Below are 25,096 nucleotides of genomic sequence, written 5' to 3' on the forward strand. Positions count from 1 at the left end.
TAGCTCCATTCACCTCCAGGGCCTGTTACAGGGGGGCCCCACAGCCCAGGGCTGGCTGTGAAGGCTGTGCCCTGTAATAGGGGCAGTGACTCTGGCACCTCACCCCAAGACTCCATAGTCTTTAGAAGTGGCTTCCAGCTGTCCCAGCCAGGACACAAACCAGCTGTCTCTTTAGTTCTTGCAGACATCTTCCGACATTTCAATCCTTCTGTTGTGACGTCTGTGTGTCCTTCTAGAAAGAGCATTGTCCCCAACAATGATGCTGAGTAAGTCCCCTTTCTATCTCTCCAGGGTTGTGTATTCCTGCTGGTCTGGGGTATGCAGCTGGTAGAATTTGGGAGACAGGCAAAGTCAAAGAGGCTTAAAAAATAGAGGTCATATTAAGTCTAAGTCAACACCCTCCCAGTGCTGAGTTCAGTCTGCCTGGTGGGTCTAATTTTTTTTTTTAATTTTTCTTTTCTTTTTTTTTTTTTTTAAGAGAGAGAGAGAGAGAGAGAGAGGATTTCAATATTTACTTTTTAGTTATTGGCGGACACAACATCTTTGTTTGTATGTGGTGCTGAGATCGAACCCGGGCCACACACATGCCAGGCGAGCGCGCTACCGCTTGAGCCACATCCCCAGCCCCATGGGCCTAATTTTAAAAAGCAGGTCAATGTCTGCTCTTCAGAAGCCAGGAGTCCAGCATGACCTCAGGCTCAGAGATTGGCTCCTAAGTTGGGGTAAGGACCAGACTTCCAGACCCTCTAAAAAATATTTTACTGATTTTTTTTTCTACTTCCCTTCCTCTGCACAGAGACCTGTGGACTCAGGCTAAGGAACTGGTGAGACAGTTGAAAGAGAACCCGGTAAGGTCCATCTAACTCTGTTGTGGTTGAGCTGCCTCTGTCTGCCACAGGCAATGAGACTGATCACAGGAGTAAGGACAGCCCTGGCTCCATCTTGCCATGAGCTCAGCAACCAGTGTGGCCTGGGCTCTTCAAAGGCATGCTTTCCACACTGACTCTCTGAAGGTCACTAGAAACAAGGCCACCTCTCGTGTTCAGAGTGGTTTTCTGTGTAGTGCTGCCAAAAGTTGGCATATGATTTCTCACATAGGGAGGTGGTTGGGTTCCAGAGTGAGCCTGGCTTGAGTTCAGATCCTGAATTTTCCACCTGAGGGTCCTGGGTAAGGCACTCAAGCCCCCTAAGCCTCAGTTTCCCTGCTTATGAAGAGGGAGTAATAAAAGAGCCTGCTGCATGGGGTTTACAGAGGATTAAATGAGGTAGTAGATGTCCCGGGCACTGAGTCAATACTCAGTATAAGTTGGTAGCTGTCACTGTCATTACTATTGATTGCTCAAAAACTTGATCTTTTTTTGTTCTGCCTGTATGGGCAAGTATCAAATCAAGGCAAGTCTTGTACCAAGCTGATTCTAACCAAGCACTGAGTCTGAATTCCTCAGCGCTTTATATATGTTAGAGTTCAGGAATTAAAATGAACGTCACTCCAAGACACATAGGGACAGCACCCAATGCAGGAGCTATGCCACAAAGAATTCCACTAATGGTTGAATTCCAGAATTTCAATAATAATAATCGTATAGAATTTTCTGCAAAATATCTGGGAGGTTCTGAATTCAGCCGTATAATTTCACAGATGAGGAAACTGAACTTTCAAGATGTCCTGTGACCAGTTCAAATTCACACAGATAGAGCTAAGCTCTAAAGTATATAATTCACAGTCTGATGTTCCTCAACTACACTGCGTTGTCTCTGAAAAAACAAAAGTTTATTTTTTCTTATACAAGTAACACATAGTCATTAAAGAAAAATCAAAAAAATATAAACAAGGAAAATTAAAACCATCCTTAAACTTAATACCCAAAGATAATTACTGTTAATAACCTTGTGTATATTCTCTTCTACATTTTTTTCTAAAGATATCTGTATATCTTTATATATTTTATAAAACCAGGATATTACTAGATGTAGATTTTTTTTAACCTATGTTTCTCAATATATATTTTCCCATGACAATAATTACATTTTCTTGCATTGTTTTAATTGCTACATAGTGTTTCATTTTATGAGTCCATAATTTACACAGTAATCCCCTATTTTAGACATTTATTTGTTTCCGGTTTTTCATTCCTATGAACAAGGCATCATTGTAGCTAAATCTTTTTTATGTCCTTGTTTCTTTAAAATACATTTTGTGAAATAAAACTATTGGATCAAAAGCCATGCACTTTTTTAAAAAAGTTTTTGATGTTTTGCCAAATTGCCTTCTAGAACAGTTATACCACTTGAGACTCCCACTGTATGTTTCTTTTGACAAAAAAAAAAATCCATAAATATGATTTTAAGGGGGTGGGTGCCTGAAATTGAAAGACATAAAAAGAAATTTCTTTGGGCTTAAGGTCTTACCACTCTCTCTTTTTTTATGCAATTGCTCTTTAGCAACTTGACTTTCAACATGACTGGAAACTCATCAATGTGTTCTTCAGTAATACAAGCCAGTGTTACCTGTGTCCCTTTGCTCAACAGGTAAACGGCAGGCTGGGAGGCTGAGGGATTGCGAGTGCTGGGTGAGAGTGGGGAATCAGACAAACCTGCCTGATTCCTACCTGGAAATAGGGGCTGAGGTCACCTATTCAGAATTAGGGCAGGTGAATGGCCGAGAGGCTGAGCAGATGGATAGATGCTTAAGGAAACATGCAGGGACAGGTGTTTTGTGTTTGCGTTTTTATCCATTTTTTTTCTTTTATTATTGTGGTAACATGCAGGTAACACAAAGTTGGCCATCTAACTGTTCTTGGGTGTACAGTTTGGTGGTTGAAATACATTCATAATGTGCATTCCTAATATCACAGGGGATAGGTGTTTTTGACCTACCATCCCTCATATGGGAAAAGGAAATGAAGACAGATAAGTTGAGTCAACAGTCATTCTACAGCTAAGGAAAATCAACCTCCTGATTGGTTTAAAATCATTTTACCTTTCTTAATTCTGATTTTGTGTAAGTACTGACTTTAGGAAATGAAGCAGGACAGGGACTCTGTTGTCACCCTTGGCTATGAGCACTGGTGGTGGTGGGAGAGCTGCCGTTCACTTCAGGTTGATTGCAGACTGTACCTGCATTCCTATAAGCACATCTCAGGTATGATCTTGCCATCAGTAACTGTCAAAATGTGTTCTGCAGAGTCCCATGGGGCCCCTGAAGGTGCCTCTGGAGGCAGAGATTGACCAGGCAGTTTCCAGATCCCACCTGTTTTCACACAGTCACTGTGCCTTTACCTGTCTCATGTCAAGCATTTCTTGAAAGTTCCTATGAGAACAAGAGTTTTGCCATTAAGAAGAAACTTTTTATTTATTTATTTATTTATTTTTTGGTACTGGATATTGAACCCAGAGTTACTTAACCACTGAGCCACACCCCAGTCCTTTTTTATGTTTGATTTAGAGACAGGGTCTTGCTAAGTTGCTTAGGGCCTTGCTAAGTTGCTGAGGCTGGCTTTGAACTCATGATCCTCCTGTGTCAGCCTCCTGAGCCACTGGGATTATAGATATGTACCACTGCGCTGGGCTGACAAGAAATGTTAAAGTTCTGTCCGACCTTAGGACCTGGATTTCTCTTCCCCTAAGAATTTTGGGTCCCTTCAGTGAGGATCAGAGAAGGCATTGTGCCCCCACTTTTTCTTTAGGGGCTTCTTAAGACCAAAGCCCTAAGACAGTGCCACCCGGGACCATCCACTAGGCATTGCGATGTCTTGTCTTCAGAGGGAGCTAGTAGCCTGGCTCACAGCAGTGCACAGGATGCTTTCAGGGTCTTGATGCTTGATGCTGCTCCCTAGTTCAAGTCTAGTTTTATTAATGAGTAAGATAAAAAATCATAAGAGAAAAAAATCCTATGACATGGTGAGAAAACACACACACATATTCATTGCAAATGCCATTAGGAACAGGTGGCAGCGTCTTGGAGGATACACTGGCAGTGTGATTCAAGAGACCTAAAACATTCTTATCTTTGGCTCAATAATCATCTTCTTTGGAAAAAATCCCAAGGAAATAATTTATTAGGAAACATTAAGTCTGGTCTCTGCTTATAGGCTATCTTCTGAATCTGGAGAGAAAAGATATCTTGGGAGAAATAACAATTTACAAACTTGGAGCTCAAGGAGTTTATATGATATGTGACCTTAAAGAAGAGGGACATTTTATAAGAGTATAAATGTCTTCCACTAAGAAACAGGGACAGTTGTTAGCCCAAGTAGGAATCATTCGGAGCCGGGAATGACTGGGTGAGCCTGGATTCCGTCTACAGCTGTGAACTAGCACCTTGATTCAGGAGCTACTAAGGCAGGGTTCTCATTTGGGGGACAGCCAAGCAGGGCTTCCCCAGCCCCCTAAGGAAAGTGAATGTCCTGAATGTGGTACAGATGGGCAGCAAGGACACTTTTAGGCTGAGTTCCCAGGGCTCCTCAGGAGGGAAAGTGTGATGCCTAATGTCATGCTCAGGAAGAAACTCAGAAGACTAAGAAGATTGAAGGCTTTGTCACTGGCTATTGGACAGACCAAGCTGACCTAGCTGCCCAGGGACAGCCTTGCACAAAGCACAGAAACAGATGGGAGAGAAAGGAACTTTGCACTACCTAGCATGCCGCAGGCAGTGGGCTGCCCTCCCCACAACCCTGCCTAGTGATTGGCAGCTGTCTCTCGAGTCCTTGCCTGTGTCCCCCAGGAAACAGAACTGCTCTCAGCCTTCCTTATCTTTCTGTCTAAGTCGCCTCAGGGGACAGACAGGTGTGCTGGCAGCTAAAGAGTTTACCTTCTTGTCAATTTTATTTATTTATTTTTCAGATTGGACAGGTAATCCAGGGTTGGTTTTTGAGGTGATTTCATTTGTTTATTTTCATTACCTGCAAGGAAGGAGCAGGGTGTGCGTTGGGTAGGGAGCAGATGTGTTTAGACTCAGGTGATGGAGCCCTCCTGCCATTCCATCAGCCCCTGGGAGGGTCTCCCACCGGACTCCCACCCCTCAATGTGAACATCAAAATTGCAACAGAGGTTTCTGACCTTGGTCTAACCTTGGTTTTGCGCTTTCCTGGCATGGGACTGCTCACCTGGGGGAGTTTATTTTTGTCCCTGGTGAATGATGGTTTGGGGAAAGCCAAAGAATGGACCAAACCAAAAAGCAAAACGAGTAAGTCCAGAAACTCTAACTGGTGGGGAGCCAGGGCCTCTAATGGCCTCTCCTGATGGGCTGGCCTGAGACCTGTCATGCTCAGCCTCGTCCCTGCTGCTGCCTCCCTTGCTCAGTCCAGTCTCCTCCCATAGGAAAGGCAGCTGACCAGCAGCATGGACAAGCTGGCTGGGATGTTGGACTACCTGCACCAGGAGGTGAGGCTGCGGCTCCCCAGCCCCATGGGACCTTGGGCAAGCTTCCTCCAGGCTCCTCCTGCAGTGCTTCTGAGGGCTGGTGGGCATCGTGTGCTTTACTCTCAAATGGCATCTGCCAGGTTTGGAAGATGGGCTCCTGTGAAGGACAGCAAGACCCTCAGGAAAAGCAGATCTCCAGAGGACTCTGTCCAATCATCCTCTAACATGACAAGTGCTCAGGAAATAGTATTTTGCTCTTGAAAAAAGGTGTTTCTGAGGGAGGCTTGGTTCCTCCCAGGGACCCAGTGGCCCTGCTGTTTTCTAAGGCTGCTCTCTGGCCTGGTCTGGGGCAGTGACCACCAAGGTCTTGAGGAATTGCAGGGCTTCTCTGCCTAGAGCCACCAGGCAAAGCTGCAGGTTCTAAGGGGCCAGCACAGTACTGTGACTCTGGCCTGCCCGTGTGCTCCCTGGGGGTCTGTGACCCCACTGACACCATGCTGGGAGGTTCCCTGCCCACCAGCTGCAGGGGCCACAGCTTAGGATCAACCCCAATCAAACATCTGCCAAAGGGCTAGTCTGTTTAACCAATAGGTGGCCCCCCAAACCAGGAGCTCCAGAGAGCCCCTGGGCAGCCATGGTGACTTGGTAAATGCTCACCTAGCTATTCCTCATGTCCTCCTAGGTCCCCAAAGCATTTGTGAACCTGGTGGATGTCTCTGAGATTGCAGTCACATCATGGGGGCTTCAGGGGACTCATCTCAGGTAAAAGGGATAGCAGAATGGACGGACATCTGCTGTGTGGTGCCACATACTGGGCACTGCAGGAACCCTCCATTTAATTGATCCCACGAGCAGACCCAGAGCACGGAGACCGGGAGGGGATCTGCAGCATGTGTGAACTCACACGCTAGCGAGTGGCAGAGCTGGAGTGGGGTGGGCCTGCTGCCAAGGAATGCTTTGGGGACTGAGTTAAATTTGGTCTGGTTGATGTCGTGCCAGACCCTCCCCCGCCCCGCCCCCACCTCCTGCAACCACCGGAATGATTTGAGAGTTTAAAAAGCGGGTTTAGCAAAACATCTCTAAACCAAGAGGTGTTACTTCTAGAAATTGGATAGAAAATAAATGTAGCGTATTTTAACTTCTCAGAACTTGATTCCTATGTATTTCAAAAACTTATATAGAATTTAAACTTCTTGGACCCACATCCTAAAATCCTGGCTTTGAACTTGGAAAAGAAGTTCATGTGGAAGAAGTCAGGGAAGAACAGCTGGAGAGAGGAGAGAGAGCCAGGGCTGAGGGAAAGGGGTTCGGAAGGGGAAGAAGGAGAGTGAGGTAGATGAGGAAGGGTGGGTTGTGGATTTCTGGGATGAAGAGCAAAGGAGAGGAAGAGGAAGCTCAGAAGATGGAGGAGCTGGAGAATACCTCCGCAGCCCATGCCCACCTCCTGGAGACAAGTGCTCCAGTGCCTCTCCACGTGCCTTTCTCCTCCCTAGTATTTGCCTCCTCCCTTCTGCAACCTTTAGACTCCAGCTTGCTCCCTAAGCAACTTCGGGAGGCAGCCCGGCACCTCCTGACTCCTGTCCCTGCGTGTGTGTGTGTGTGTGTGTGTGTGTGTGTATGTGCAAACACACACACACACACATTCAGTTCTCTCATTTCTGACTCATTCTGACCTGCAACAGACCTGGACCAGAGCCCTGCAATTGCTCAGGGGACACTTCAAAGCTGGCCAAGGTTATAATGCAGTGGTCCTATCAGGTGAGCCCAGGGGGACCCTGAGTTGCTGGCTCACAGGTTGGGGTGGTCATGAGGGGAACAGGGATGCTGGGAGCAAGGGGTTACTTTTGCTCCAATGGAACTTATTCAGCCAAATTCAGAACCAACAATCAGGAACTAAAGTGACAGTAGCTTTGGTTCCCTGTGATGAGCCCATCTTCCCATATATAACTCAGGGGCACTACAATACAGGGGGATTGGGAGTAGGGGACCATGACCTCTCTGTGCCTTGGCTCTATATCTAGACAAGAGAGTGAAGAACTTTGCTTTTTGTCATCATTTCCACATTTACCACCACATCTGTGGCTGGTGATCTGGTTTTGCCCAGGTGGTACCTATATTCCAGACCACGGCCCAAAGACAGCCCAGGGCTTCCAGAGACATGCATGCCAGTTGACAGAGAGGTCCCAACAGAGTCTAGAGGGCTCAATGAAAGCCATCGTCCTCGGGAGCAAACGCCTCAACACATGACTCCTACTAACACGTTAATGTGAGGATTTGTGTTTAAGAGAAAAGTTGTAAATGAAGTTGTGCGATACTTCTTTCACTCTGGAAATGACAGCATTTTGCAGTGGCTCATGGCCCATTCCTCTGAGAGATCAGACCTTGAACAGAGTCTGGGTCCCTGTGGCATGCTGGGATGCCTTATATTCTTTTTATTTTATTTTATTTTTATTTTTTTGGTACCGGAGATTAAACTTAGGGGCATTTGACCACTGAGCCACATCCCCAGCCCTATTTTGTATTTTATTTAGAGACGGGGGTCGCACTGAATTGCTTATTAGAGCCTCACTTTTGCTGAGGATGGCTTTGAACTCATGATCCTCCTGCCTTAGCCTCTCCCACGGCTGGGATTACAGGTGGGCGCCACGGCGCCTGGCCCTTATATTCTTGAACTTCCAGAGACTATCTTCAGGTACCTCTGGTCTTACCTGATGCTGGGGTTTCAGAGGCAAGTGAAAACTGGGCTTAGCCCATCAAGGTCTCCAAACCAGGAGGCAAGAGGGACCCTCCCCATAGCTTGTTTGTGCACCATGCATGATGGCAGATCCAGCGAGGGGCTGCTGAGAAGCCCCTGCTGGGGCTGGGCCCGCTCTGGCTGGCTGGCGCTCCTGCATGCGCACCCCTCTGCTCTCTTCTTCAGGAAACCTGGGAAAGCCTCCTGGCCTCCAGCAGGTTCAATGGGCAGGAGTCCTTTGCAGTGGTTTTCCAGCCCTTCTTCTATGAGATGTCGCCACCTCTGGTGAGTGAGGGGCGGGAGGCAGCAGGAACATGGGTGGGGAAGGCCAAGGCCGTGCATCTGCTCCCACCTCTCTCTCCCACCCTTCCCCTGGCAGAAGCCCTAGCCCAGTCCAGCTTTTCAAAACCCAGGATACATAGTCTCAAGGGGCAGTGATGCAAAATTCTCTGATGCTGTCTTACACAATTTTCCCAGGGGGTTGCATAGCTGCATGAGGCTGAGTAGCCCAAAGGAAAAGAGCGGGGACACAGGCCAGATGGCCCAGCTTTTAATTGGGTCTCCAGAATGGGCCAACCACTTAGGCAAGTGTTTTGACCTCTCTGTACCTTGACTCTGCATCTATAAAACCAGGACTGTTGGTCCGAGTCCCTCCCTCTAGGGTGATGGTCAAGGTCACATGACAGGGAGAACTCAGAACAGTGTCTGGGGCTTGGGAAGTGCTCAGTACCCCTTAGCTGTGGTGGTTATCAGGTTGGCATTTCCACGGGTACCAACTCTTCTCCTCCCTCTGCACACTCCTCCACCTCCATCCCTGAAGGGAGGAGAGTTTGTGTTTTCCTCTCCCCCAGGTCATGGGGTAAGAGGCCACCCAGATCGCGCAGTCCTGGGTGGGTCCACACTTAACCAAGGTTTCTGAGGGCATCTGGAGATAGCTCCTGCTCCAGGGCCCCAGCTCCCGCCTGGGAGGACCATTGTGTCAACCCCAGGGCTTACCGACATTTAAAGCAATGGTTAAGGAGGCGGAAGAGGAGGGTTAGCCTCCTGTCTCACTTCACCATCCTACGGCCACCACACCAGATTGCTTCCCTGCCACTTGCTCCCTCTGTTCCTATAATGCCACCATATCGCTGAGGGGAGGGCCTAAGGGACAGAGTTGGGCCAGGCCACCCAGCTCCGTGCTAGGGAGTGTCAGCATGTGCAGAGGCCGTCACACCCTGGGGGCACACAGGCTCCTGTTTTACCTGCTTCTCTTCCAGGAGAGGTCCCTGCACCAGGATCCCACCACCCTCGCCGTGAACCTCTGGAACAGCATGGTGAGTGGACGGGGCTGGGGCTCATGGTGGCCTGGGAGTGGCCCACAAGAGGGGCAGGGTTGCCATCGCCACAGAGCCCCCTCGCACTGCCCCCGAGAAGAGGTGCAGGATGTCAGGGGAGCTTGTCGCACCTGGTGCAGGCCCAGGTCTCCTCTGAAGAGTTTGACCCACTGGTCCCAGAGCTGGGCTGCCACCTGCCAGTGACAGGCAGTGGGGGAATAGTGGGGGACCCACTATTCCGCTGTCCCCAGAGTCGGTGTGGTAAACCTCTGCTTTAGTGGGGTTCTGGGCACAGGAACTCTTGGCCATATCTACCCAGTGTCCTCATACTTAGATATCCTTGAATAGATCTAAAGGCCCAGGGAGCACCTGGAACGAGCATGGACTTCAGAATGGTGAAGAACTAGGTCCCATCTGAAATCCAAATCCCCTCTCACAGCTGTGTGAACTCAGGGTCTCAGCTCCTTTCTGCAAAATCCTGACAGTGCCTCCACCTGCAAGTCCAGTGTGTGGCTTGCTTCTGGCTCGCAATGACTCTGCTGCTCTTTGCCGATAGCGCTCATCCCCACATCCTGAAGCCACCCAGGGTCTTGGGGTTAGTGGGTGGATAGAATGCCATGCAAGGCTTGGAGCCTCTCCAGGACACCAGGCAGAGGCCTCTTTTTGTCATTTATCCCCTGCCCCACCCCTACCATCAGAGCTGCCCTATTTTTAGAATTCTAGTGACAGAAATTTGTTTTTCTTCTTCTCTGGATTAGAAACATTTCTTCCATCTCCTCCACTGGGTGTGCTCTCTGGAGTACATGAGCAGCTACACTTTGGCACGTGTTTGGCACAGAGCAGAGAGGGAAAGGGAGCCTCCTGGCAATCCCTAAGGACGGAGCCACACTGTCCTTTGGAGAAAGCACTTGATTTCTTTGAACAGGAAGACTGTTCCGTGGCTCTGATCTTTGGGTAGGAAATTCCCGCAGGAAACCACTCCGTTGGTGATCTTCCATGGGGGGCAGAGAAGAACCTGGCCCCTCCAGTGGGAGCTGCCCTCCCACCCACTCTCTCTGGGGTGAAAGCTGATTGTTCCATCTCAGCCAGATTCTCCATCCTTCTCCCACGTCACCTTTCTCCCGACCAGCAAGCGGGCGCCTTCAACACGCCTGATGGGAGCCAAGAAGTATTTAAGAGATACCAATGTGGCCTCCATCCCCATGGAACTTAAGTGTGGCTGGGAAGGTCAGGGGGCCAGCAGGGATATCCAAACTGTGTACCCAGAGGCAATATGGACTGGGAGGTCAGGAGAGGCAGTGAATGGGATTAGAAGAGGCTGAGGGTGTTGGGGGCGGTCAGGGAGGACATTCTCAGTGAGAGGACCTTTGTGAGCAAGGGGCATGGAGGAAAGAGTGGACCAGATGTAGTAGCAAAGGGTAAGAAGGAGGCTGGTCTGACCAGAGAGGAAATGTGGGGATAGTTATCAGGCCCCGAGAACAAAGGGAGCCTTTGAGTGCAAGACAGGGGAGGCACTGGAGAGAGATTGGGGAAAGGGCTGGGTTCCTTTCTCTTTCTCCTTTCATCATGTTATTTATTGTCCTTGGTGTTGATGGCAGCAGTGATGATTATGGCCTTTATTGAGCTGCCGAGGGATGTCCCTGTGCACACAAATAGACATATGCATGACATTTCTCCCAACCCACTAGAGGGAAGCAGGGACACCGAGGGGGATAGAAGTCCTCACTCTCAAGGCCAAAGGACTGGGGCACAGCTCCCAAATGCTCTAAGAGGAGGTAGAGCTCTCCTGGCCAGGCAGCTACCCTACTCTCCCCAGACCTGGCCAACCCACCACAAGTCCACAGAGCCCAGCAAGTCCCTTGAGGCTCCTGCAGCCAGGAAGAAAGGGGGGAGTTCCCTGTGAGTCCCTTACCTCGTTTCTTCACTGGCAAAATGCCAGGCCACCCCACAGCTGTGCTGGAACTCATGGACAGCTCCTACAGGCCGGAACCCATCCCCGAGAACATGGCATGTTAGGCTGAAGGGTCCTGGGCTAGGAGCCAGAAAACCTGAGCTCTGGATCCAGGCCCACTCTTGGTGGTTTCTTGAGGCAAGTCACATGGGTCTCCATTTTCTCTACCTGCCCAAAGAATATAATGACCCTCTGCCAACCTCAGGGGGCTTGTGAAAGCACAGAAGCCTTTGGGCACCCCCATGCCCTTTGGTTCACTGACTGTCTTTCCCTGGAGCACAGGGAGGGCAGGAATCTCTGCTATACCTCCTAGATTCTGGGTTGGGCCTCACGGGAACCACCAAGGTAAGAGCCAGGTGTGCACATTCTATGCCCACGTTCACAGACACTCAGCCCTGGCAGAGGCCCCACAAGTCTGAGCTCCGAGGGCCAGAGAAGAAAAAGTTGCACACATCCAAAACATGCCTGGAAGTGTCCCAGCTGCACAGGCCCCCACCCTACCCCCAGGCAAAGCTTAAGCTCCTGGTACCAGAGGAGGAGGACTTTGTGTTTGGGACATAACTCATGCCCTAGCCCTTTCTGCTGCCACTGCCTCAATAATTTCTCCGAATTCTTACACAATGGTGGCATTGAAAGGGACCCACCCTTAGAGAACTAGTCCCAGATCCTTCCAGCAATCACTGACTCCCACCTTCCATCAAGCCCTGAGCAAGGTGCTAGAGCCACGGGGCAGGGTAGGGAGCAAGAAGGATATGTGTGACTAATACAGAGACATTTAGGACAAGGTTCTTCATAGAAATTGTTCAATCCCTGATACACCCCAACAACAACAATAAAAGTACTAAGAAATAAATAAAGGCAGTTGAAGAGTTAGATGAAGGAGGAAGGTTTTCTAAAAGTTCTTTTTGCTGTTTTAAGTCATTCAGTATACATCGATTTATTGGGAACCCTATAAATTTTCCTTCTTTGATATCATTAACAAGTAGGCTCAGCTCTGCTGGCTGGGAGGGACTAATCTGTGTTCCATGTCTCTGGTACCTATTCTACCAGAATCCTTCAGATGTCACTTGCTCAGGTTTACTTTCCAGATTATTTTATTGCTTGAATTCTTAAAAGATGGGGGGAAGAACAAAAGCAAAATATATTAACATGTGGCCTTCAACCCAGGCCCATTGAACATGCCCTTTGCAAGTGGCCCTGAATGTCCTGGGTGAGCCCTTCCCCTTCTAGGAACTGCCACCATCAGAATAAAACTGAAAGAAGCTGGGGAGCCCAGTTCCTCCCCAGCCCCAGAGCTGAAGAGCTGCCACTCCTTTTCTGACATTAATTGCGCCCTCTTATCTGACTCTCCTTCCATTTGGTTAAGCCAGTTCCAGGAGGGGTAAAGTTCCTTCCTGGTTCATGTTCACCGAGCACACAGGCTGGAAAGGAATTTTGTAAAGGATCTGAAATCCTATGGCAGGTGCAGACCCGTGACTGAGCCAAGGAGGGTAGCCCAGCCAGTAGCCTCCTGCATCCCCTGCCAGAGTCCTTAGAAGAGTACATGAGGGACAAAGGTGTTACCAGAGCTCTGCACCTTGGGCATCAGGGTGACTGCAAAGCATGAGGCTCTCAAACTGTAGAAAACAGCACATATAGAAGAAGATCTGTGATTCCTCAAAGCCATTGTGTTTTCTTTTAAAGCATTTATCTATGTATACTGAATGATTTAAAACAGCAAAAAGAACTTTTAGAAAACCTTCCTCCTTCATCTAACTCTTCAACTGCCTTTTTTTTAAATTTCTTAGTACTTTTCTTGTTGTTATTGGGGGTGTATCAGGGATTGAACTCAGAGGCATTTGACCACTGAGCCACATTCCCAACCCTGTTTGGTATTTCATTTAGAGGCAGGGTCTCGCTGAATTGCTGGGCACCTCGCTTTTGCTGAGGCTGGCTTTGATCCTCTTGATCCTCCTGCATCAGCCTCCCCAGCCGCTGGGATTACAGGCATATGCCACAATGCCTGGCTCTTTCTTAATTACTTTTACCTAAATTTATAATCTTCTGGTTCCCTTTCTGCTATACCATACTCTTTTGATGGGGAGTGGAAGGTGCTAGGTATTGAACCCATGCCCTCAGGCATGCTAGGCAAGTGCTCTACCATGAGCTACACCCCCAGCCCTTTTTAAATTTTATTTTGAGTTGGGTTCCCTAAATTGCTGAAACTGGCCTTGAACTTGAGATCCTTCTGCCTTAGCTTCTGAAGTTTCTGGGATTACAGGCCTGTGCCACTGTGCTCAGATTGGCTTATACCACATAACTTTTGTCTATGTTGTTAGTTAGTAGCTTCATGGTTTTCATTTGAGGAGCTGCCAATGTCAGAGCTGGTAACACACCACTCATTCCTATATTGCTAGATATCTTGGTTGGCTGTGAGGGACTAATCTGTGTTCCATGTCTCTGTGTTTCTGCATCTTGGTTAGAGATATGAGCTTGCTTGCCCCATAACTTGCCCCCTCGCAGCTGTGAAAACTGTGACTAGAGGGTCCTCATTCCCTATTGAGAATGGCAGCACATTGTTGGCACCCGTGTAGGTGATGGGCGTGGGGTGGGGACTAGGGCAAGGACATGTACTTTACACAGAAGCCACGGATTTTCCCTTCTTCCCATACCTGCACTTCTCTAAGGGAAATTTCATCACTGAGCTGTCCAAAAGCCAGGCAGCAGGAGAGAACAAAAAAATACCCTCGATCACAGACCCCCAGGCGACCAGGGAGCTGTGTGACCCACTGAGAGAATTTTGTTTGGATCCAGGACAGCAGTGTCATAGTCTAGCTGTGACTAGCTGGTGGGGCTGGCTGGGCTCCACCTCACCCTCTCTGTGTTCATCTCTTCCTCCCATACTGTCAAGAGGGAGGGACCAGGAAGACCCTATAACACCAAGAATCCGCTGATTCTTCTCAAACAGTGACTCTCCAACTTGAGCGGGCCTCCGAATCCAGAGGGGACTTGTTACTATGCTGAGGGCTGCACCCCAGCCCCGAACTCTGTAGGTCTGGGATGGGGGCAGGGAATTGGCATTTCTCATGAGTTCCAGTTGGCACCAATGCTGCTGGTCCAGTGGTCAAACTCGGAAACGCTAGTAAGTGTCTCTTAACAGTACCTCAGAGGGCTGTTACCTGCGCGAGAACTTCTGTTTAAGATCACCTTATTTTCTAGATGGAGCCAGTGGGGCAGAAAGATGAGCCACTCAGCACAACAGAGAGGAAGCCAGTGAAATGTCCGTCTCAGGTAGGAGGGGCTGGGGGTCAGGGACCAAGTGACTTTGCCGAGAAGTGGGGTCTTCCCTGACTGAGACTTTAGCCCCCTGAGAATCTTGGATCTGTTCTTTGCATGTGGGCCACTAGAAGAGTTCTAGAAGAACCAAAGCCCTTCACATCTGTGGAAGGCACAGGAGCCAAGGCACTGCTCACCTGGCCACCAGGGATGGTCCCCCTCACCTACTCTGTTTCCCTGGCTCTGTGCCCCAGATGCCATTTCCAGCCCTCCTCCTCCCTCTGGGTAGAGAAGGAGTTAGGAACGATGGCATCTCAGTGGTGATGAAGGAGAGTCATTGTGGGTGTGTCCTAAACATGCATCTGATATGTAGCAAGTGAGTAATTCACATTGCCAAATATGTGGAAAAGAAAATGACCGCAAATAATAAATGAGATGTCTTCTATCTTAATAGTAGTTAAAATGTTTAGCTTTGGTGATGAATTGGTAAATTTTGGGTTCCTAGGCAGTAAGAAATATATAATTCACCCTGTTTCTGACTTGGCTTTGGCTGCCAAGAAGCTTAGAATTAATTTCTCTTCTCATCAAGATGCATGTACTTAGCCTGGTAGCACAACATCCAGGGTCATCCGAGAGAGACAGAGATGCTGACTTGCAAATAGGGCATTTCATCAGTGAGCTCCTCCAGGGAATGATTGGGCATCACAGGGAAGAGAGGCCAGACAATGGTTTTGTCATTATTAAAAGATGATGTGAATGCTCCCCATTGGCCAAAGGTATTGCTGGATGATAAGCCCTGATTATTAAGGGATACAGATTTCTGGGTCAAGGTTACAACATATTACATTTCCCTGCAGGAGAGCCCCTATCTCTTCACCTACAAGAATAGCAACTACCCGAACAGTTTTCGAAAACCCCAAGAGAAGCTTGAGGTAAGGAAAGTTCTTTTGAGACTGACAAATGAGTGGATGGACCAGCGGCCGCACACCTTGATGAGTTTTTGGAACCTTCCAAATGGGTTTTATTTGATTGATTGATTGATTGATTTTTGTACTGGGGATTGAACTCAGGGACACTCAATCACTGAGCCACATTCCCAGCCTTATTTTGTATTTTATTTAGAGACAGGGTCTCACTGAGTTGTTTAGCACCTTGCTGTTGCTGAGGCTGGCTTTGAACTGGTGACCCTCCTGTCTCAGTTTCCCAAGCTGCTCAAATGATTCTTTGTGTCCTGGAATTCCATTTGCCTCTGGGCACACTGGGAGCTGCAGAGGGCCAGAGGCTGCCATAGGCATCTGAAGTTCAGTCAGGGTAGGCTCTGGGAGAGTGATGGATCTAGTGTGTGGTTAGCAGATCTTCCTACAATACATTCTTGGAACCACCCTGGCACCTGCTGTTATGGCATGGTGGGGTATTCATGCTGCTTGTTATTGCCTGTTCCCAATTTGTGGGATGCAAGACAGGACTCCTGAGACACTTCCCAAACCTCTGACAAGCACTTCTATGTAAATGTGAACCCTTGATCTGACCAGAAAGCTAGGGAAGGGTAGGGAAAAGTGGTGCAGTCTGGAACCAGACAGTATGCAGACCAAAAGGCCCTCAGGGGTTGTCTACACCCACAGAGGTCAGGTCACACTCACATCTTGCTTATGGCTTATCTCAGGCATGTCTTTCTGATACCTCCTGTGGAGATTAGATAGGGCACTCTGCACTCCTCTGAGGAGCCAAGAAATACTTAAAGATGGGTGCCTTTGTTTTGGGAGAACTGGGGACCAAGGTGGGCCAAATTGGGGCCTAACCCTTGCCTTCCTATTTGACAAAAGAGGGTAAAGTTTACTCCAAGTGATGAAAGTTAAGTTCACGGCCTGGGCCTCCACCCTGAGACCCTGTGTAAAGGACTTGGTGGTCAACTTGTCCCAACATCACAGCTGAGTCACATCAGGAGGCAGTGTGGCCCAGTGGGTAAGATAACTGGCTCTGAACTCTTCTGTTACTAGCTGGGTGTCAGTGAGCAAGGTCCTTGACCTCTTCATGCCTTGTTTTTTTTTTTTTTTTTTTTTTTTTTAACCTGGGAAGTAATGACAGTATCATCCTACCACAGAATTATGAAATCACATGTTAATAAATACAAAGCATTTATAATATTTTTGTGGCATAGCATGAGTCCTATATAAACATTGCTCTTATTATCATCTGATAGGAGGGAGTAATAAATTCCTTTAGGACACACTTAGGAAGCACAGGCTGTGTACTTCTAGGCTCAGCGAGTGCAGAGACTCAGGGTCAGTATTCCATAACTATTTGTTGAATGAATAAATAGAATAATAGATTGATCCAGGCCTGGGAATAAAAGCCTATCTTGGGACATTACTTGCCATGGGAGGGAGGATGGACTTCATGCCGAAATTAATACAGAGTAGTAATTTACTTCTTCAACCAACAAATACTTGTTAAGCATCTACTGTGCCAGCCACTGTTCTAGGTTCTGGGGACACAAGAATAAAGAGCACAGACAAAACTCCCTGGCTTCATGAAGAATTTGGGCAGGGGAGCGCCATAGCTATGTTCTATTGAGAGAGGCCACTCTGAAGGGACTTGGGAGGCTGCAAGCCTATGAGCCGGAAGTTGGTGGCTCTGGGGAAGGCGGCAGTGTTCCAGGCAAGAAATAACCAAGGCTGAGCTCAGGCCAGGAGGAGGCACCAGAGAGGAGGCGGTGGATTTGGAGCACTGGGAAAGGATGCTGTGGACAGTGGGATAGGAGGGACGAAGGGAAAGGAGGAAGAGTAAAAGTCACCAAGGTTTTTGTTTCCTAATCTTAAATTATAGTTTTCAAGATAGAGGCCTACTCCCAACCCAGTTTCCAATTTAGCAAGGTCCATGTCTTCTTATTTCTCTGTGTGTCTCATTTCAGGTGAGAGAAGGAACAGAAATCATATGTCCTGACAAGGACCCCTCCAACACGGTCCCCACCTCAGGTACACAGCTTTGGTCAGTGAATTTTAAACTCATGGGAAGCCTGAAATCATCCGAGTCAGAGCAACCTCAGGACGACAAGGCGTCCTAACCCCACTATCTGAACTCCTCCCGAGGGGATTTGCAAGGACAACAGAAATCGTTCTCTGTGTGTGTGTTTACAAGGGCACATGAGTATTTGATTAGTCTTTAAAATATGATAGCATCATTATCAGGAAGCATTTATTGAGCACTGAGCCTATGGTAGACCGTGTTCTGAAAGAGCCCAAGGGTAGTTGAGTGAATTGAGGTCACCATCTCTGATTTGAAAGTGAAGTGACTCTTTCTCCATGAAAGGAAAAGTACATTTAAACTGAGAAAGCAAAACTAGCCAGTCCGTAGCTCCCACCCAGGCTACCTGCGGGTTGCACTTGAATGCTACACAGTGCCCACAGTACACACACTCCTACAGATGTGCATTCCCATGCCTCTCAGGATTTCTCAAATATGAGTCTGTTGCTGGGCTCTGAATGTGAGACTCGTGGAATGTTCTAGGAAGTCGTCAGCAACCTCTTCAAAGAGGTGCTGCCCAAGGACTGCCCCTTTTCTTCCAAACAAGGAACCTAGGAATGAAGGCTTTGTGCATATGGCCTATGTGATGCCACCTGGTAGCTCTCATGACTCAAAACATTAGACCAAGAGCATCCGTGCTGTGAGTCCCTGTGCTTGGTCCTGGAGGGTGATTGGATGTGTTCATTTATTTGTTCACTTCATAGTTAAAGAATGGTTTAATGCCTCCTGTGTACCTTCTAGGAGTTTATAGTCTAGTTGATCTATTGCTCTCATAGCTTCAAGATTATCAAAAAGATAGAAAATTAAGTCTGGAGATATCACAGTGCCTCCAAGGACTTTCCATGGATGAAAAGTCTTTCCATGATGAAAAGTGGTCAGATTGACTCCTTGTGCTGTGAATAGAGGAAGTAAATGCCGTGGCTTACACTTGCTCTCCACGTATGTCAAATTAAGCCAAATGACTGTCAAGTAAGTTAAAAATCTTGATATTGACTCTGTTCCATGCTATAACACATAGTTCACTGTATTTAGTCTCTTTTTTGTTGCTATAACAAAGTATCTGAAGCTTATACTTATAAAGAAAAGAAGTCAATCTACTCACAGTTTGGGAAGCTAAATGTCCAACATCAGGTGACCTATCTGTTCAGCCTCTGGTGATATCGCCTTGACTAGGTCACAAAGTGGTAGAGAAATGGGAAGGGAATTGGTCATGTATGGACATGCCAAGTGCATGAGGTGATCACACTTTATAAACACACTCTTATGAGAACTAATTCATTTTGTGAGACCAGCATTAATGTCTTCCAAGAGCAATGCCCCCAGTTACCTAATTACCTTGCACTAGGTCCCATCTCTTAAAGTAATACCACTACACTGAGGACCAAGGCCAACACTTGAATCTTTGCAGGACAAACCACATCCAAACAATAGAAGGGACACAGATCTTACCATGCATTTATCTCTAGACTTTTTGTCCCCACAGTTAGTGCCAATTCATTCCTATTGGTTAGTTTACCGATTGGACTTTAATAGCAGAAATAAATGGCCAGCCTTCTACATAGGACCTCCTATGGCAAAAACCCTTACTCAGAGATAGAGATATGTGTGTGTATGTATATCTGGATAGAGATAAAATGTCAATCTGAATGTTTTAATAGCCATACTTTTTACAATGAAATAAAATCGATTCCTTTCTAATCTTATCACTCTGAAAGGATGATCTATGATTTTTCAATCTTTTGATTGCATTTTGATTGATAACATTTTGCAATCTTTCTGAGTTATGTTTCTGTCATGACAACCAATCCATTAGGACATATCTCAGCATCTAAAAACCAGATAAAATGTGAGCCTCTTTACCCCCTGACCCTGAAGATCCTTGTACTTATTGGTGCTTGAAGATTAAAGAGCAAGAAATCTCAAGACCTTAAGATCTGAGATCCCTTGGTGATAGAGGCTGTTTGAATAAACAGCTAGGTAGATTTAGGGCTCCCTGAGTTAGCTGATGTGACAGGGGACCATAACACTCACTTCATCTATCCAGGGGGAGCACTCCTACATGAGTGTTCCAGATTCTGAACATCTAGAACATTTTTTTTCCTGGAAAGTGTTATCCAGAAAAATGACCACTGCTAACTGGACAATAATGAAAAACATGTTTCTATGACTAACCATACTTGTTCTATTGTGATCAATGAGGGAGGATTGATAAGGAGGCACAGGGTCACCACATTATTTTCCCTTGATAATTATCATGTTTCTAATGAATTCTTTTCCTCTTCTGGAGACCATGTTTGCAGTCATGCCAATTCTGATATATGTCTTGGAAGCACTGGTCACCTTATGTTGATATCTCCAATGCCTCAGCATGTGATAGAAGCCCAATAAATGTTTGTTGGATGACTCTGAATTACTCTAATTCATCAAATCAATTCTCAGAGTTGAAAAGATCTAAAAAAATCAACCAGACCCAAGTGACTTCCGTTAACATTATTTTGCACTATCATAAATATTTTGCCTTCAGAATTGTTTTCAAAGCCTTCTTTACAGTCCCCTTTCTTAGTGTTCCTCTCAATCCACAGGTGCATGGATCTAAATATCACACAAAATGATATTTCATATTAGGATAGTGCAAGTCATCACAGTCTGTGGCCTTTGACAATCTGGGTACCTCATTCTCGTCACGCTTCATAGCTCATGGGTGATGAACCTCATCCATTGATTTGTGGGGCTTTGAGATAAGATATAGAGAATTGATACATGTAATTTTTTATAATCAATTGGCATTTGGTAGCTAATAAAAAATAAATGCTATTAAGTTTTCCTTCCCAGTCAATGCACATGTGCAATTTGCTGAGTGCTCTCTCTCAAGGGCTTGACAATTTTGTAGACACTTGAATCAATATTTTATGTTACTGCCTGGCCCTCTCTCACATGGGGTTAGGATAGCCAAGAAAAAATATGGTGGGTCTAGTAGCTGACTTGAGGTTTTCCCAGTGAAAAAACTTCCTGCCAATAAGAATGGCCATGAGGAGCGAGAGGGAATGTAGTTTGGTGGCTGTCTAGTGGAACTGGCTATCTGAGGTCAAACTGCTAAGTCCATGGAGAGGGAAAATTTTGTAGCTTTTGAAAATAGGGGTCCCCAAAGCTACTTCTATGCTGCTGTCACCAATATGACAAGCCAGCAAGATTCATTCATTTTAAACCATTGATTCCTGCTTTAGTTTCCAGTATCATTTATTTAACCCATTTAGCTACGTTGAACTCGAAAACTAAAACGGGCCCACTTATAGCACCAGGTGGCCGTTGCTAGCGGTCCCAACCCATTGTGAGCCAGCAGTGTAATGTTCACGTACTAGGTCCTGAAGCTGTTTCTATGGTCACCACCTGCTCATGGCTCCTGTGAGTTGGCCTAGCCTGCCATCAGGAAGTCATGGTGCCCCACAGGGCCAATAACCTGCTCCTCCCCAGGTGCAGCCAGCCTATTGAACACCTGCAAATTCACCCCCAAGACATTTATTCATGTTTTTTGCCCCACAGTTGTTATCTTTTAAAACTTTAAGAGTTGTAAAATCCCTGTCACAGACCACATAGCCTTTAATTTAATTCTTTTAAATTAATATATATATTTTAATTGGCACATAGTAATTGCACATACTTATGGGGTACAGTGTGGCATTTCAATACATGTATACAGCGTGCAAGGGTCAGACCAGACTAATTGGCAGACCCACCACCCCGGGCCTGTTTCATTTCTTTGTGAATACATTTCTTGAGTTTCTGCTCCTTGCAAAGTATGATCACATAAACTCATACCAAGGACTCCAAGGGCAGAAACAAGGTTTCAGTCTGTGCCAGCAAACTGCCGTCACTGTGGAGGTAATTTCACAAATCCTTAATATCAGAGAGTGAATGGGATGGGCAGCCCTTGCTGACAATTAAGAGTTGGTTTTTCAGATCATAGCTGCAGTGGTTTAAGTTGCTGGGGTCCACAAGACAAAACACCAGTGCCCAGCCCTGTTCCTGGGGACAGCTTTCCATGTACTAGAGACTGTCTTCCCCATTCCTTACTCTGTGGAAGTTTCCCCACTCTTCCTAATACTTCATCAGAGCTCAGAGGGCCTTCTGATAAGAGGCTCCCTCTCTGGAAATCTCGATGAGTTAATGATATGTTTATCAACTTCTTTCAAGGTAATGGACAGTTTGTACCAGATAATGTTTAGCTAATCAGTCCACACAAATTTAATCTTATCTCTAAATGGTTCTTTTTCCAAGGAGAGCAATTTCTAAAGCACTTTGCTGTATTTCCAAGCCATGTCTTTGTCGTATATGATGACATTATAAATCTCCAACCAAGGTCTACAGAAAATTAAACCAATGAAATGCTCTGGAGTCCATCCTAACAATAAAATCCCAGATAAGTCACCTCCTCCCACCCAAGCTGATTCCACTGATTTATTATCTCTTGCTGAGAATCCTTCCAAGTGATCAAGTGGAAACCAACTCCCCCCTCCTAGCCCTGAAACAATTTGTATCTCTTTTTCTACACACACACACACACACACACACACAGAGAGAGAGAGAGAGGGGGGGGGGAGGGAGAGAAATGGACGAATTTAGAGAAAGGAATGGCCAATTTCAGCCACCTTTTTTAGCAAATCATAATAACAAAGCTTTTTGAAGCAAATCTGTCCATCTTGTCCATATTTTACTAGCCTCCAAAGATTTCCCCTACCCTTTGCATACCAGCTCATGTTCAGAGAATTCATTCTATTGTGGCAGTAAGAATGTAGTGATTCACTATCATCACTAGGAGCTAAAATAATCCATCTCAGGTTGAGGGGGAAGGGGCTTATTTTCCATTTGGCTACCTTTTTGACCCATAGCCTGACTCCTTTGAGAAGAGGTCATTTTCAAGGTCTCCAGCTTAGCCCTGTAGATGTGTGCTAACATGTGCAGCTGACTTTGTGATTGTATATTGTTCTTCTAACCACATAGTGTAGCTGTGGAAGGCTGGGAGGTATCAGGTATAATCATGTAGAAGTGTGTGTGTGTGTGTGTGTGTGTGTGTGTGTGTGTGTGTATTCAAGGCATGGTGACCAGGAGGAGGGAGGACTCAGAAGGAGGTCACTCAGTGAACCCACCCTCCGGCTTTACACTCTGGCTGCAGTTGTGTGAGAACCAATTTGTACATAGACATGGCAGGAATGGCCCCGGCCTTTTCATCTACATCAAAGATAAGCTATTGTCAACAGCTTCAAAAATCAAGAGCATCTCTACCATTAGTTCTCAAAGTGTGGTTCCAGATAGGACTGGCCGCATCAGCAGTACCTGGGAATTTGTTCAACTTGCAAATTCTTGGACTCACCCCAGATCTTCCGAATCAGAAATTCTGAGGGGGACCCGGCGGATGACTGATGCAAGATCGAGTATCAGGACTGCTAATCTGAATATTTTGTATGCATATATTCAGAACTATGGGTGTGTCAGTTTGTGTCCTATCATAGGAAGTAGCAGGGACTTTTCCCATGAGAGCAAATGCTCACAGGCATGGCACTTCCTCCTGTACAGACAGCACGGCCAAGGCATCTCATGGGAGGAGACAAGACCTGAAGGTGCTTCTGAGCGTCCTTTCCTCTGAAGGCCGTACAGCCTGCTATGCAGATATCATTACTCAACTGTGATTTGGGTGTTGAGGGGTGCTACAGGTTGTATGTAGTCCAGCTATGCCAAAAGGATTGCCCATGATTCACTGCAGCAGAGAAAGCTGCTCAGGAGGCCTCCTGAAGACAGCTCCAGTTTATTCATCTCAAGCAATGGGCCACTTAAATGATAGGCTTCTTGTTCCAGGGTGAGCCAGTCCCTGGAGTTAACACCATATTAGCTTCTTCTGAAGCATGAGAACTATTCTAATAACTTAGTGCAGCCACACTGTACCACCAGAGATAACCGATCGCATGTGTGAGAGCAAAGATGAAGCCATGGCAAAGTCAGGGTGACCTTGGGAGTAAGGTATTTGGGGGAGAGGGAGGAAAGTTTATGACTGAAGGGACAGAGCTATATATATGGCATGAGGAATTCTAGGTGTGGTTCCCAAAATGTGCTTGGAGTCATGTTGACATGTGTATGTTAGGCAAAAGGGATAGATATTCACATAGGGTAGACGCATGTATGTTCATAAATACATACACAACAACACTCATCTTCATCTCCTGACTTGTTAGCCAGGAATAAAAGACCCGTATCCCTAGGCTACTTTTCCAGTGTTATTTTGTGTTAGTCTCACAAGTCCTTAAACCAAATTGTACCACTAGCTGTGCTTTAGATACATACATTTTACTCTACCCTTCCATCCAAAACACCTTGCCCTCCCAGACTCATCCCACCATTCCCTGGGGCCTAATTCATGTGATGCCTTCTCTATGAAGTCTGCTCTGACATCCTCCCCTGCCATGCCCCTGGGGAGCCCATCCCTCCAGCTCTGGACCTTCTTAACAATTTGCACCTCCTACAGTGCTTATCAAGCCATAATTTTCATAAGTAGGGTTGCCTCCACACTCTCCATAGCCTGTGAGCTACGGAGAGAGCCATCTCCATTTCCGGTCACTGTGTTGTCCCTAGAACAGCAGCTGCTGCCTGGTGCCCAGCATGCTTGTTGCTGGAGTCAATAGCTACATGACAGTATGTGATAAAATGCAAGAGATTCTTAAAAAACTAAGAAAATTTTTAAAACATTTAAATTATAAAATCCAATATAAAACAGTTTAGTACTTCTTCCCCAAAAGGTTAAGCATAGTATTATCACATGATTCACCAATTCTACTCTCAGGGTAAATAGCCAAAATAATTGAAAGTAGTTTTCAAATAAATCTTTGCACACAGATGTGTATGGCAGCACAAATGCCCATGGATGCATCAGTGGGTAAAGAAAAGTGGTATGTCCATTCAGTGTAATACTACTCTGCTATGAAATATCTGGCATATTGATGTATCCAATCATATAGTTGAACCTCAAAATCATTATGCAGAGTAGAAGAAGCCAGACACAAAAGGCCATATATTGTGTAACCTATTTATCCTAAACATACAGAATAAGTAAATTCATAGAGAGATAAAAGCAGATTACTAGTTGCTAAGGTCTGCAGGGAGGGAAGATGGGAAGTGATTTCTTGATGGGTACAGGGTCTTCCTTTGGGGTAATCAAATATTCTGGAACCAAATAGCACTGCTAGTTGTACATTATGATTGTTAACCTTGAAATAGGTTATGTTTGGTGACTTTTACCTCAATTAAAAATAAAAAACTCAGCGGTAAAAGTACTTCCCTTTTCACTCCAGAGAAATTGAGTTGCTCTTTCATAGGATGATGTAACGTTTTATCCCAAATCACATCAAAGCCTGGAATAGATTAAATATGGATTCCATCTCCACTACAATTCCTTCTTTATTCACAAAT

The 25,096-nt window shown here is 46.3% G+C and overlaps 1 protein-coding gene across 1 annotated transcript in view; it reads left to right on the top strand.

The window, feature by feature from the left end:
• Plb1 (phospholipase B1) overlaps window positions 1-25,096 on the top strand; it is a 119,702-nt gene that overhangs the window by 28,593 nt on the left and 66,013 nt on the right. The window contains exons 6-15 of the mRNA XM_077105234.1: window positions 797-848; window positions 2,443-2,529; window positions 5,320-5,382; window positions 6,044-6,123; window positions 7,044-7,119; window positions 8,282-8,380; window positions 9,355-9,411; window positions 14,561-14,632; window positions 15,475-15,549; window positions 17,529-17,592. Of these exons, the coding sequence (XP_076961349.1) occupies window positions 797-848; window positions 2,443-2,529; window positions 5,320-5,382; window positions 6,044-6,123; window positions 7,044-7,119; window positions 8,282-8,380; window positions 9,355-9,411; window positions 14,561-14,632; window positions 15,475-15,549; window positions 17,529-17,592 (725 nt within the window). The remainder of the gene's footprint in view (window positions 1-796; window positions 849-2,442; window positions 2,530-5,319; window positions 5,383-6,043; window positions 6,124-7,043; window positions 7,120-8,281; window positions 8,381-9,354; window positions 9,412-14,560; window positions 14,633-15,474; window positions 15,550-17,528; window positions 17,593-25,096) is intronic.

Source organism: Callospermophilus lateralis, chromosome 14 (assembly GCF_048772815.1).
Source record: "Callospermophilus lateralis isolate mCalLat2 chromosome 14, mCalLat2.hap1, whole genome shotgun sequence".
NCBI lineage: Eukaryota > Metazoa > Chordata > Mammalia > Rodentia > Sciuridae > Callospermophilus > Callospermophilus lateralis.